The 15,079-nt window shown below is 37.8% G+C and overlaps 3 protein-coding genes across 3 annotated transcripts; all 3 read right to left on the bottom strand.

Moving 5' to 3' along the window:
• Positions 1 to 5,234: 5,234 nt before the first annotated feature.
• LOC121049999 lies at positions 5,235 to 6,659 on the bottom strand. Its single transcript, XM_040508516.1, has 2 exons — positions 6,392 to 6,659; positions 5,235 to 6,268 (listed from the first exon to the last, which is right to left on the bottom strand). The coding sequence occupies exons 1-2, from the start codon at positions 6,657 to 6,659 to the stop codon at positions 5,235 to 5,237; spliced, it is 1,302 nt and encodes a 433-aa protein (XP_040364450.1).
• A 2,365-nt stretch (positions 6,660 to 9,024) lies between these two features.
• LOC121049998 lies at positions 9,025 to 10,229 on the bottom strand. The gene is made up of 4 exons (XM_040508515.1): positions 9,830 to 10,229; positions 9,450 to 9,691; positions 9,122 to 9,331; positions 9,025 to 9,045 (listed from the first exon to the last, which is right to left on the bottom strand). Exons 1-4 carry the CDS (start codon positions 10,227 to 10,229, stop codon positions 9,025 to 9,027), a joined length of 873 nt encoding a protein of 290 aa, XP_040364449.1.
• Positions 10,230 to 10,508: 279 nt separating this feature from the next.
• On the bottom strand, positions 10,509 to 14,044 carry LOC112171216. Its single transcript, XM_024308428.1, has 4 exons — positions 12,234 to 14,044; positions 11,536 to 11,796; positions 11,323 to 11,410; positions 10,509 to 11,231 (listed from the first exon to the last, which is right to left on the bottom strand). Exons 1-4 carry the CDS (start codon positions 14,042 to 14,044, stop codon positions 10,509 to 10,511), a joined length of 2,883 nt encoding a protein of 960 aa, XP_024164196.1.
• Between the last annotated feature and the right edge of the window lie 1,035 nt (positions 14,045 to 15,079).

Below are 15,079 nucleotides of genomic sequence, written 5' to 3'. Positions count from 1 at the left end.
ACACAGAAGCAAAAGCAGTCCAGGACCCTGAAACTGGTGGAGCTCCACCGGCCATGCTTGAAGACGGCGGAGAGACCGATCTGGGTACACTTGGAGAAGGTGGAGGGACCGATCTGGGTTGGGTTTCCCGATCTGGTCGCCGGTTTGTTGAAGCAGAACCGCGGAACTCGATAGCCTCGGGTCGGCATGGGCGACCGGGAATAGAGGGGCGGTCCCCTGTCTTGGGTCCACGAAGTGAGCTGGAAGGTGGAGATGGTCTGACATCGGGGAAGGAGACCAGCGACGGTGCTCGGGAGATGGAGCAGCAGAACGAGGGAGATAGTATTCTGGAGCAGAACGACGTCGTTTCTTCTCATGGGGAGAACGACACTGTTTTGGGACAGAACGACGTCGTTTCTGACCAAGGATAGAACGACATCGTTTTTGGCAGCAGTAAGTACAACAGACCTTCTTCCTCTTCATCTCTTCCCTCGAGCCAAAATCTCCAAGGTTCTGAAGGTCAACCCGAGGTAATCCTTGAACCTAATTTGTCTGTTTTACCTTCCCGTTCTACTCGTGGTAAACCACCAAAGAAATATGAACCTAGTTTGAAAGCTAAGTCTCGGTACCCAGTTGCCAATTATGTATCTACACATAGGTTGTCTAAGTCGTATGAGTTATTTGTGCATCAGATTTCCTCTGTATCTATTCCTAACAAAGTGCAGGATGCTCTAAGAGACCCAAAGTGGTCAAAAGCGATGGAAGCCCTCCAAAAGAATCACACTTGGGAATTGGTGGTGTTACCTAACGGGAAAAGACCAGTTGGATGTAAATGGGTCTACATAATTAAACATGATTCAGATGGCTCAGTTAGTAGATATAAGGCGAGATTGGTAGCAAAAGGGTTTACACAGACATATGGTGTAGATTATGATGAGACAGCACCGGTAGCCAAGATCAATACTATCAGAGTGCTTCTCTCTCTGGCAGCTAATTTAGATTGGCCTCTTAAGCAACTTGATGTGAAAAATGCTTTTCTACATGGAGACTTGGCTGAAGAAGTGTATATGAGTCTGCCTCCTGGATATGAGACTACTGATAAAACGGATGTTGTGTGTAGATTGAAAAAGTCACTCTATGGTTTGAAACAATCCCCTCGTGCATGGTTTGGGCGTTTTACTCAGGCAATGAAGCGATTTGGTTACAAACAGAGCAACTCGGATCATACCCTCTTCCTGAAGCATCAGAAGGGCAAAGTAATGGCACTGATTATCTATGTTGATGATATGGTGATCACAGGTGATGATCGAGAGGAAATTAGGAGATTGCAGCAGTAGTTAGCTTCGGAGTTTGAAATGAAAGACCTTGGTGACTTGAGATATTTCCTTGGGATAAAGGTAGCCAGGGATAGTAGCAGCATCTTCTTGTGTCAACGGAAATATGTTTTAGACTTATTGTCAGAAACAGACATGTTAGATTGCAGGCCTGCTGATACACCAATTGAACAGAACCACCGGTTAGCGGAGTACCCTGATCAAGTCCCAACGGATAGGGCCAGGTATCAAAGGCTAGTTGGTAGATTAATCTATTTGGGCCACACTAGACTTGATTTGGGGTATGCAGTGAGTGTGGTGAGTCAGTTCATGCATAATCCAAGTGAAGACCATATGGATGCAGTAGTGCGAATCCTGCGATATCTAAAGAGAGCTCCTGGGAAGGGCCTTATGTTCTCCAAACATAATTGCCTGGAGGTGAGTGGTTATACTGATGCTGATTGGGCTGGTTGTATTACTGATAGGAGATCGACCTCAGGTTACTTTACATTTGTTGGAGGGAACCTTGTCACTTGGAAGAGTAAAAAGCAAAAAGTGGTTGCGAGGTCGAGTGCAGAGGCCGAGTATAGAGGTATGGCCCATGCAGTATGTGAGTTGTTATGGTTACGTAACTTATTGCGTGATTTGGGGTTCAAACCAAAACGAGCTATGGAGTTGTTTTGTGATAACAAAGCAGCTATTGAAATTTCACATAACCCAGTGCAACATGATCGTACGAAGCATGTGGAAGTTGATCGGCACTTTACCAAGGAGAAGTTAGATGCAAATCTGATTGCCTTCCCATTCGTTCCGACCGAGGAGCAGTTAGCAGATGTTCTGACTAAGGGTGTCTCAGTCAAGGTATTTCATGACTCACTTAACAAGTTGGGCATTCAAGATGTGTATGCACCAACTTGAGGGGGAGTGTTGTGAGTCATAAGTTATTTTAGGAATACTCGTAGGAATAGGATTATATCAATTGAATAGTATTAGGATTAATTACTTTCCTTGTTAGTCTAGAATTAGGGTTGTATGAAGTAGTATAAATATGCCTCTGTACAAGATATAAAATACAAGTGAGAATTTATCCTCCAAAGCTTCTTGTTCTCTTAGTTTCAACTCATACCCTACTCAACATCTTAGGTGTGCAAGTGCAAAAGGCAAAGCAAGGCTTCAGTTGCCGTAAACACAAGAAGGGAGGGAAAGGAATAGGGTTTATTTTTGGTCCTTTAAACACTAAAAAAAACAAGAACAGATCACTACAGGACAAGGCCAAGTTATGTAACTAAATCTCAGTTCATGAGTTGCTCTTGAGGTGATAATGTATTACAATCCACATGTTAGGATTGCAACAGAACACGCATCCTAAACTAGGATTGAAATAAACCTGGAATCCTAAATGCAGAAATTGCAACAAATATGTAGATAGTCAAGTAACTCGAAACTAAATGAGGACAACAGTAATCAAATCTATACTACATGCAAACATACAGCTGCTACAAGCACAAGTTAAAAACTGGGAACCAACTTAGATCACAAATTCTAATGAATTGCTTGAGATTGTCAATACATACTTAATCCAAGGGCATTGAAAGTTGTCATTCATTTAACATGAACTCAAGTGCAAGAGAACTTCTTTCAGCACCATTTAAAACACCATATGATATGTTCATATTATTAACCTTACCTATCAACTTACCACAAGATAGATTGGATTAACCTGATTCACACATTCAGTAACACCATTGTGAAATTTTCCAAGGCATTGAGTTGTTAATGCCAAAGTTCTAGACCAATTTTTTTTTGTTTTAAACTTCGGCAACCTAGCTTTCTTTGGAAATTGAGCATCTAAACATTCATCCATTAATCCTGCAACTCAACACTCTCAAACAGAAATACCCGTGAGGCATGGTATGGTATGATATAAAATCAAGGGGAAATGATCATTTACCAAATTTTGGGATTAATTAACCCCACGTTCCCAAACACTCTAAGAAATTGCCCACTTACCCAAACACTCTAAGAGATCATTTCCCTAATACCCAATTATGTATTTTTTTATTCCTTTTTATTTATTTTTGGGACAATTTTGCCCTCTCTTTCTTTGTCACTTAGAGAGAGAAGTCATTGAAGACCTTGCCGGACTCGGACTCCAGCGATCGGTGACAGGGATCCGGCGACCGATCACATGAATCCGGCCACTGGTCATAGGAATCCCAAATCCGGCTACCGAACTGTGGCCAGATTCCGGCGTCTGATTTTATTGCCCCCTAAAAATCATATTATTGCCCCCCAATAATCATATTATTACCTTCCAAAAATTTTATTATTGGCTCCCAATAATCATATTATTACCCTCCAATAATCATATTATTGTCCTCCAGCTGAATTGTATAAACTCCCAAAACCAAAATGAAGACACTACAGACACAATTGATCAATTTATATGTTCAATTCTACATGTTCATTTTTTTTTCCTTCCCCATTCTTGGAGCTCATATACCAAAAAAAAAAAAAAAAAAAAAAAAAAAAGGCCACCCAGAAATTTGCTCTAGGCACCAAATCGGAGCGAACTTCAGCCACCCGCCCCACCCGGGACTTCCTCTCAACCAAACCTTCCAACTGCCACCTCCTCCTCATCGCCGGCGACTGCCAGGGCCGCATCGCCCTCCTCCTCGACCTCCGCCACAAGTCCCCGTCCTCTGGTTCGACGCCGACACCACCAACAACTCCCTCCTAGCCTTCCAGGCTCTCTGCTCAGTCCAGGCCCGATCCAAATCCTACCTTATCGCCGCCATCTCCGTCTACGATCCCAACGAGTGGTCCAATCCAATTACGAGATCGAGAAGTAGCGGAGTTTGTTGCACCAGACTAGAACGACGACGGCGACGGCGACGATGGAGGCATAGGGCTCGATGATGGAGTGCGGCGGTGATGGCCGAGAAATGCCCATTGGTAGCCGGCGGTGATGGAAGCTATGTGGCCTAGGGCTCGACGATGGTGGTCTGGGTGAGGAGGCGGATGTGTGTGTGAGAGAGAGAGAGAGAAGGATGAGTGTAATTTAATAATTAAAATAAGGTCAAAATTGTCAATAAATATTAGATTGGGTAAATGGGAGTAAAAACTCTTAGTGGAGTAAGTGGACAATTTTCAGGCTTAAATTGGGTAAGTGGTCACGGCCCCTAAAATCAAAGCATACACTTCAGTTTTGCCCTTCTTTTTTTAATAAAGATTAAACAAAAACAAACCTAAAAAGAGAAAAGAACATCTTATAGAAAAATGCAAAAATAAACACACAGCTACTAAGACCTTAGGATTGAAAAGAACATTCAGTCCTAACACACTAGCGATAAGAAAAACTAATGTAAATAGAACAGCACTGCTCCCCCTATATATGTGCTTATGATGAAAAATCAAGCTATTGGCATCCAAGAATATATTTTTCACAAGCACATATTGGAAAAGTTCACTTACCTATACGTGAAAGTTTTGAGAGATGAGGTTCTTGTCATATCCAAACTTGCATCATCTTGGGCACAGGTGAGAATGGAACCGAAACAAGTCTTGCTATCTTATTTACTTCTTTCAAAAGAAATTCCAGCTTTTCTTGAAGATATTCTTTCTTTTTGTTCATGAGTGGCTTCTTGTCATTTGAAGAATTCTTTCTTAGTTGATTGCACCTCGGTCTTATATGTCCTCGCTTTCCACAATGATGACACACAGGCACAAAATTCTTCAACATTGGTTTAGGTACTTCATCCACAGGAAAAGTGGATTGTGATGAGGAATGATCATAACCTTTTACAAACTTGGTGACATGCTCTCCTTTGGATGAACTTTCAGCATCATATCCCAGGCCATGTTTATCTCCAAATTTTTTACCAATCATTAGAATATTTTCCAACTTTTCACCACTTGAAGAATCACATCCAGCCTTGGTTTTCATTTGCTCAAGCTCATATACAGACAAGCCTTTTCAGTTTTAAGCTCCTCAACTTTGTCACATCTCTCTTGGTACTTTGGTTGAATGGATTGAAAGTCTTCCACAAGAGACTTTCTTACTGCATCACCTGCCTCCAATTGGGATTGAAATCCAGCTTCAGTCCTACTAATATCAGTGTTCAAGTTCTCAACTTCATTACTCAACTCTAAATTTCTTTTCTTCAATTCTTTTGAAGCCTCAGACAACATGATATATTGTTGCATTACTTCCTCAAGATCAAATTCTTCAACTTCATACTCATCATCAGTAGTCGTTAATCCTACCAAGGCCACCACTTTAGAATCACTTTCAAGCACAGAATCATCATCGCTGTCACTCCAAGTAACATTCATTGCTTTATTCTGTTTATTCTTAGACTTCTTCAAGGTATTTGCACACTTAGATGCAATGTGACCAAAACCTTCACATGCAAAACACTTTGGAGCATTATTGGTTCTTTTTTCAGATGCTCTTTCAAACCTTAAAATCTTATTACCCGGCTTTTCTCTTACTCTTGTATTCTTGGAGCTTGAGTCAGACCTTGATTCACTTCTTTTGGATTTCCTATCCTTGAGAAATTTTCTGAATTTCCTTGTGACAAGATCAATTTCATCTTCATCAACATCCTCTTCATCTGTTGACTCATCTTCAATATCTTTCTTCACTTTAAGAGCTATGCTTTTGCTCTTCATTTCATTAGGGAGTTCCATCTCATATATAGTTAAGTTTCCAATCAGTTCTTGTAGATAGTAGGTATTCAGGTCCTTCGACTCTTGAATGGCTATCTTCTTGGAATGATATTTCATAGGAAGAGACCTGAGTACTTTCTTAACTATCCTATGTTGAGATATGGGATCTCTTAAGTTGAAACAACCATTCACAACAACACTGAGCCTAGCATAGAAATCAACAAACTTGTCATCATCACCCATCTTCATATTTTCAAATTGCTGGATAAGTTGCTGAAGCTTAGATTCTCGGATAGCTGTAGTGCCTTCATGAGTAACTTGGAGAATATCTCATGCTTGCTTTGCAAAGCAACCATGAGAAATAACCTAAAACGTTTCAGAGAATACCGCTGTGAAGATAGAGTTTAATGCTTTCTGATTATTTGTACTCTTGGTGTTCTCATCTGCAGTCCATTCACTCATAGGATTCTTAACTTTGGCTTCAACAGTAGAACTACCCTCTCCAGTCTCTTTTATATCTACCTTTTCAGTCTTAGTTGGATACTCCCAACCACTTTCAATAACAACCCATACAGCTACATCCTTTGCCCATAAAAAATCTTTCATCTTAGCCTTCCATGCTACATAGTTTGTTTTGTCATCAAGAAACGGAGGGTGACTTGTTGATCCAGCTGCACGATCACTTGTACCTTCCATTCTACTTCCTTCGAGGATCTCACTACGTCCATCTAGTGACCTGCTATGGTACCAATTGTAATTACAGAATGTATATGTATTTCTCACAACCAACGAAACTGATCGGTATGCCAACAACTTTAGGAATTAGTCTTAGGAGTGCAGGCATGTTCACATCCTAATACAGGATTGCAGTATAACTTGAATCCTAATCGAAACTGCAGATCTTTGATTATGTTATGATTTATTCACTTTGCCAAACCATCCAAAGTAAAATCATCACACATAACACAAGATCTGTTGACCCAATAAAACCCTCCAAAGAGGTAAACAACTGCGGGCACTATGCCGGTGAACAATCCACTATAAGAATAGGAAAGTACATAAAGATCTTACACAACTCATCTACTAGAACCAATCTAGCGGGCAGCAGTGTCTTCTCGTCTTTGCTACTTTCAGATCAGTGAACTTGTTCTCCTTTGTCAATCTTTAGATGGCACAACTCTCACCTCGGTTGTCAATCACCTCAAGGCACAAATCATGCATGAACTACCAACACACAAGAAGCACAAAACCAGAAAACTTTTTGACAGAAAAAGCTTGGGATTTGATAATCCTTTCACTACAACAAATCTGGGTATTAGTGACCACTGCATTGGTCATTAAATCTATCAAATTTGGTCACTAAATATGGTTAGTGACCAAATTCGGGTGGTCACTAGGTGGTCACTATAGGTCCCTCACTGATTCTATTTAGTGACCAACAATTGTAAGTTGGTCACTAATTCGAAATGTCTTCAATGACCACAAAATTTGGTCACTAATTTAAAATGTCTTTAGTGACCATGATCATATGGTCACAAATGGTCACAAATGATAATGACATTAGTGACCTACATGTTCATCTCTAAATTGTAATACCAATGGTCACTAAATTGAATAATTTTAGTGACCATATTACTAGGTCACTGATAATTTGGTAACTAAATTGGCAATCATTCTAGGTTGTTAAGTTTGATGTTAATAACCAACAAACTTGACATTAAGTGTGTCACTACATTTTCAAAATGGAGACAATGTACATTTTTTCATGCAATAACCTGCTAAAAGTAGCATTCAATATATAGTCCAACACCAGAAAGTGAAATGTACTCTAAAACCAGTTATCAAGATCTCTATCTTGAAATACTACATTCGCAAATCCAAAATATAGAGATGTTAATATCCATCTTTGATAACAGTTTCAAAATAGACAAAAATACATTCAAGTCTTTCTAGAAGTTCAATGAGCCTTGAATGAGAGTTTGCAAGATGTACGTACTTTTTGAAGCTTAGACCAAATCTGCAATATAACAAAACATATAAAACAAGTTATAACCTTCATCCTAATGTAGTAAGAGTTGCATCTAAAAAGGCCTAGTATTCACTACATACACTATATTATGTTTCCATAATATAATATAAATGCAACAGCTCAATGACTCATGTATGCATACCTCTAGTTTTGGGATAATTGTGCCATCAATTTAAGTAAAAGAGTGTCGGTCTGATTTTGTCTTGCCTTTAGTGCCTCTAACTCTTCATTTTGTTGAGTGGCTCTAGCCTTTACTGCCTGTAACTCTTCATTTTGCTGAGCTGCACCAGCTTTGACTGTCTTTAACTCCTCATTTTGCTGAGCTGCAGTAGACTTCACAGCCATCAACTCCTCTGCAAGCTGCATTGCTCGTCTTTCTGCTTGATCTACCCTTTGATTTGCCTCCCTCAGTTGAGCATCATTTGCTGCAAGTTTAGATCTTTTAGGCTTTGGCCCAGCTCCTAAGCCGCGAATATAGCCTGATCGAGGTGGACCAACAATTTTTGAAAGAACTTTATCATAGATCTCATCTTCAGTCATTATTTCACCAGTTTCTTCATTCATTTGTGGGTCGTTTTGTAGATTCTTCATCTCTTCCTACAAAAGAGTGGACATGTATATATATATATATATATATATATATATATATATATAAACCATTTTTTAAGTACTGTTATTTTTACAATAATGCAATAATTGAGATAAAAAAATATAGCAACTCACAAAAGCATTCTTTGCAGTATCACCAACCCATGCAGATTTCTTTTCGCTATATCGTGTGAGCTTGAAAAGGTCAATATGACCAACTTCCTCTCCATTCTCAGGATTTCACTATTTAAGTTTAATCACAACCCAAAATATTTGTCATATACACCTCTCATAGTTGAACATGCCTTAACAACAAAAAAAAACTGAAATTGAAGCTTACATTTTCAGTTCTAAGGCGACTAAATGCCTTTGTCCCTGCACAATGTGTTATCTCCAACTTATCTCTGTTTTTCTTGTTTTTTTCACTTGTTTCCTGTATAAAAATCAAATCACAAACTTCACAATCTATAGCAAGTACAACTATAGATGAAAAAAAAATTACTAATTGGCTTGAAAAAATAAACATTGAAAGAATTCTAACCAGCCACTTTCCATCTTGCCACAGATTTGCAATCAAATAGTTCCAATCTTCCTCTTCCACATCTTCAGGTCGATTTTCTATAGCTTCCTCTATTGAGTCATATTTCAGAAATTTCTTACGCAAATTATAGCGCCAAGTGGTAAAATATCTCATCATATGTTTCTCAATTGCCTCATCCACATGAGACTCATTGCTCAACTTGAATTTTTCCTAATATCATATGATGATGACATATTAGCAAACAAGGCAGATTTCATGTAATAGACTATAATTTGTTGTACATAATTTAGGTCTAGTATATTTGAAGAAAATGGAATGGTGTACTTACACGGGCATGACGAATTAGCAAAGCAACATCTTCTCTTGAGAGCTCAGACCACTTCTTAATTTGCAATGGAACATTTTTTCGAACAAAGCACCCCATACCAGTAATGTAGAATTGACAATTTGTTCCTACAGCTCTCATAGTATGCTTTGGAATATCAATATCAAGTTGAACACCATCACGCTTCCTCTTGGATAGCTCAAGACATCGAGTCTCACCACGTACTTTCTTGCGAACTGCACTGCCTACATGAATTATCAAACTGATCATATAAAGCAATAATTTAAAATACATTTATACCATTAAATTATCAAAGCTCAGTTGACAAATTATTTTTGTTTTACTTACTAATCATATTATGTACAATTTGTTTCATTACTTACTATTAGTATTAGTGACCTCTTCTACCGTGGGGGAACAAGCAACTTGAGTAGGCTCTGTGGCATTTGCAGTTGAAGTTGATTCTTGTTGAATAGAAGTTGATCCTTGGTTAATAGAAGTTGACCCTTGCTTAACAGAAGCTGATCTTAGCATTCGCATAAGTGGTGATGATTGAACTTGAGGTGGACAATGATGTTTTGGAACATGAGTAGGAATGGAAGTGATAATCTGCTCTACTGATGAGTGCAATGGGGCTGTCGGTGCTTGTGCTAGTGTTGTAGGCTTACTTAAAGACTTTGCAAGCTTTGAAATCTTTTGAGTAGATGATCGCATTTGGTGCTGTGGCAGTGCTTTTGTCCGCAATTGATGTAGAAACCTTGGACCTTGTCTACCATTAGCCATAATGATATATATATATATATATATATATATATGCACACAACCTGTCATGAAAAAAAAGAGCTATTAGCATGACTCTAAATCTCTTGAAGTAATTGTTTTAATGCTTACCTTATACAACAAAATAAATATATTTATCCTATGCATTAAACAAACTAATGAACTAGTATCAAAATGAACTTGGAAGTTAGAATTGAAAACCCAAGCTTTGTATGACATTGACATACATATGATAAAATCATGACAATATAAAATTGTGGAATAGAATATGCATGGATTCTGTCACGTAGAGTCGTCCTCGATATCATCATAAGACATCAACTCATTATCTTCATCATTAAAGTCGCCATCTTCTGCATCACTATCTTTAGCATTCAAATCAACAACGATCATATCCATGTCATCTCTATGTAATGACGTCTCTCCAACATCAACTTCAACTGAATCGACATACCCATGTGACTCTTGCTGATATGGATCTTCTACCTCCTCTAATGAATCACCCACTTCAGTTTCTTTTTCTGTAAAATCATACATCCCTCTAGGCTGCGACCTTTCCACGACACGCCAATTACTACCATGCTTTGTATCTTTCAAATAGTATACCTGTTGTGTTTGACATGCCAATGCAAATGGATCATTCATATACCATTTTTTGGTAAAATTAACACTTGTAAACTGGTTCTCATCAACTTGAATTCCCCTTCTTGCATTGAGATCCAGCCAATCACATTTGAAAACGACCACCTGATTATTTCCAAGGTATGATAACACAATTATATCTTTCAAAACACCATAAAAGTCAATACTTTTACCACGATGCTCTCCTTTGACTACCACTCCATAGTTTTGAGTTTTTTTATTTGCATCACGTTTCTGAGTATGAAACCTTATGCCATTGACGATACACCCACTATATCGTGCCACTTCACGTTGAGGTCCACTGGCTAAGTATAGTAAGGATTCAACATCTTCTGTTGAACCCTCAACTTGCATCTGTTGAACCTATATACACAACTTACCAAAATTAGAGTGAGCAATGAAAAATACACAAGTATAGTTTGGAATTATATATGCTAAAATATTCATCACTCACACGTCGCAAAAACCATTTATGAAACTTCTGTTGTTGTTCTTTTTCTATGTTTGGAATATTTTGCCTCTCAAGTTCTGCTTTATGTTCCCTGCATGCAGAACAAAATATTCAGAACTTGGTCAAATTATTGCCTATTAGGAATACACAGATACATTACAGCAGCTCATGTACCTTATATATGGTAGTACTTCATCACAATTATTCAGCACATACCATCGAATCCTTGCTAAGTCAGTTAGGCTGAGAACATCATCAACTGCTCCCTTTAACAACTTAACATTCTGTGTGAAAATAGATAAACCCATCCTTCTCTCACTTACATCATGGTTCCTGTCTACTTGGTTAAACTTTGTCTCAACATCACGAAAGTACATGGAGCAAAATGTCAGGCATTCACAATCACAATAACCTTCCGCAATTGATCCTTCAGGGTGGGCTTTGTTTTTGCAATAATCCTTTAAGTTATGCATTTTTCTACAAAGAAATATAAATATACAGTTAATACCAAACTATGTATATATAATGTAATCCAATTATATTACAAATAGAGATTAATGAGGTAAAATAAGACAAATTTTCTCATCCAAAACAAATTGAAAATGATGCAGATCTAGTGAAGCAATGAACCAACATTCTCAATAAATTGATAGTTTTTTTAGCACCAGTACAACAAAAGAAACAAGTGCATCAGCACAATAAAGAAAAATATATGCATCAGCACAACCACATCAGCACAACCCCAAATATAGAAGCATCAGTACATACCAAAGAAAAAAAAAATTTAAATGCACCACCACAACCACAAATATATGCATAAGCACAAACCACAAATATAGAAGCATCAACACATGCCAAAAAGAAATAAATGCATCCACACAACCACATAAGAAATTAATAGTTTTAAATATTACCTCTCAAATGGAAACATCCATCGATATTGTACTGGTCCAGCAAGTATGGCCTCATAAGCCAAGTGAATTGGCAAATGAGTCATAATGTTGAAAAATGAGGGTGGGAAGTTCAACTCTAACTTGCATAGGAGTACGACAATATCCTTATCCAGCCTTTCCAAAACAACCAATCTCAAAGTCTTGGAAGTCAACTCCTTAAAGAATAAACATAATTTAATAATGACCTCATGAACATCTTTAGACAAGTACCCACTCAAGGCTACAAGAAGAAGTCGCTGCAATATAATGTGGCAATCGTGACTTTTCAAACCATAAATCCTAGAATCAACACTGTTCACACAATTAGAGATATTTGAAGCCATGCCATCTGGAAGTTTCGTACAACTATAGAACTCACAAAAACCTTTCCTCTCATCTATATTAAAAGTGTAATATGCTGGTCTAAACTTAATCACACCATCAATACATTTGGGGTGTAAATCAGACTTGATGCCCATCTCTTCCATATCAAGACGAGTCTTATATGAGTCCTTCGTCTTACCTTCAGTGTCCATCAATGTACCCAAAATATTATCACAAATATTTTTTTCTATGTGCATTACATCAAGGTTGTGGCGTAGCTTGAGTGTGTGCCAATAGGGTAAGTCAAAGAAAATGCTTCGTTTTGTCCAATTCAAATGATCAGCACAACGCTTTCTCTTCTTCCCCTTTCCAAAACACGGTTGTGAAACATGAGTCAATTGGCAAACCACATCATCCCCTGAAAATAAAGCAGGTTTTAATCTCTTCTCAACTTTACCATTAAACTCCAAATTTTTTCTGAATCTGTGATTTTGTGGCAGAAAACGACGGTGATCATAATATATAGTTTTTTGCCAATTGTTCAACCATTGATGAGGTGTCTGGTCATTGCAAGTAGGACACGCCATTTTTCCTTTGGTACTCCATCCAGACAAATTTGCAAATGCAGGAAAGTCGTTTATTGTCCACAACAATGCAGCTCTTAAACGGAAATTGTGTCCAGAACCAGCATCATATGTATCAACCCCAACCTCCCATAATTGCTTCAATTCTTTGATTAACGGTTGTAGAAACACGTCAATGTCATTTCCAGGAGCTCTTGGTCCAGGAATAAGTAATGACATCATGAAGTATGGATCTTTCATGCATTTCCACGGCGGAAGATTGTATGGAACAAGAAAAACAGGCCACATGCTATAAGAGGTACTTAAATTACCAAATGGATTAAAACCATCAGTTGATAATCCAAGCCTAACATTGCGAGAATCCATGGCAAATGACTCATGCTTTAGATCAAAGTCATTCCACACTTGAGAATCAGCAGGATGCCTCATATACTCATCATCTGGTCGTTTATCCATGTGCCATTTCATATCTACAGCTATTTTCTTTGATATAAACAATCTTTGCAGCCTTGGAGTTAAGGGAAAGTATCTCAAGATTTTCTGGGGAATCTTCTCCTTGCCATTGTCAAAAGAGTACCTAGGTTCCTGACATATTGGACACTCCAATTTATCTTCATACTCCTCCCAAAAGAGTACACAATCATTTTTACATGCATGGATCTTGTCATAACTAAGACCCAAGTCTCGTATAATCTTCTTTGATTCATAATGAGATCTAGGACATGTATTTCCATTAGGTAATGCCTCTTTCACTAACTCAAGCAACGCTGAAAAGAACTTGTTGCTACCACGAAACATTATCTTTAAATGAAGCAGCTTTACAGTGAAGGATAATTTAGAGAATTTTCGACAACCAGGATATAATTCTTGCTCTGCATCCCTCATCAATCGTCTAAACTAATTTTCTTCCATAATAGGGACATGTTCTTGAGATTTCCTATCATCATGAGCTTGGAAATCATTTAACATTTCAACTACATCATCAACATCCTCTTCATTTTCAGATTCCAAAATATTATCTTCTAGTTCAAAATCATCATCATTTTCTCCATGATCTGTCCACTTAGTGTAATCCTTAGCCATTCCATTTGCATATAAATGATCCTCAACTTGGTCTGGGCTATATTTACGAAAATTATTGCAATCCATGCACGGACAAGGTATCAAATCAGACCCTGGCTTCATGTGGGCAATTGCGAAATTCATGAATTGTTTCACCCCATTGATATATTCTCTCCTTCCCCTAGTGGGTAACTGAATCCAACTTTTATCCATCAACGATACAGACTAACTCTAGCAAATATTAGAAAAGAGACAGTAAACTAAGTTATAACAACTAAATTTCAACAGAAAGCTATTCAATAAAGGACCATCTTGCTTTGATTATACTAGCCAAGAAGTACTATATATCTATGTTTTAGTATATTTTAATATAAGATAGAGCATATCTATGTTTGATAACCATAAACAAAGTTTGTAATAAGAAATAACAAAAGAAGTCTTACCTTCTTAAGACTTCTTTTGTAAATTGGATATTGAGACTTGTTGGCTCCTATTCAGTAGTTGAAAGCTGCACAAATTGGACAAGTTAATGATATTACAGTAATAGCTTTTTGTTTTAATGCACTTGATCATACTTCTTGTAGAATAGGGAATAGGAATAGAAAGATATGTTCTAGTCTAGTAAACATAGTTCAACATTCAATCATTGTTAAGCGATGTCTATTGCTATAATAGTTGTACATATACGGATTACTGTTTTCCAAGGTACATTATGATAAGGATTTACTGATTTAGCCTCCATTACGAAAGGTGTTTAGTCATTGACTGCCCATAAATATATACCCTGAGGTCCCTGCTATACCAATCACTGAATCGAGCTATTCAATTAGCTCCATAAGAATCAAAGTCACAACAAGA

The sequence above is a fragment of the Rosa chinensis genome, chromosome 6 (assembly GCF_002994745.2).
Source record: "Rosa chinensis cultivar Old Blush chromosome 6, RchiOBHm-V2, whole genome shotgun sequence".
NCBI lineage: Eukaryota > Viridiplantae > Streptophyta > Magnoliopsida > Rosales > Rosaceae > Rosa > Rosa chinensis.
The sequence above is the reverse complement of the archived record's forward strand: the minus strand, read 5'-3'. Positions and strand labels throughout refer to the sequence as shown.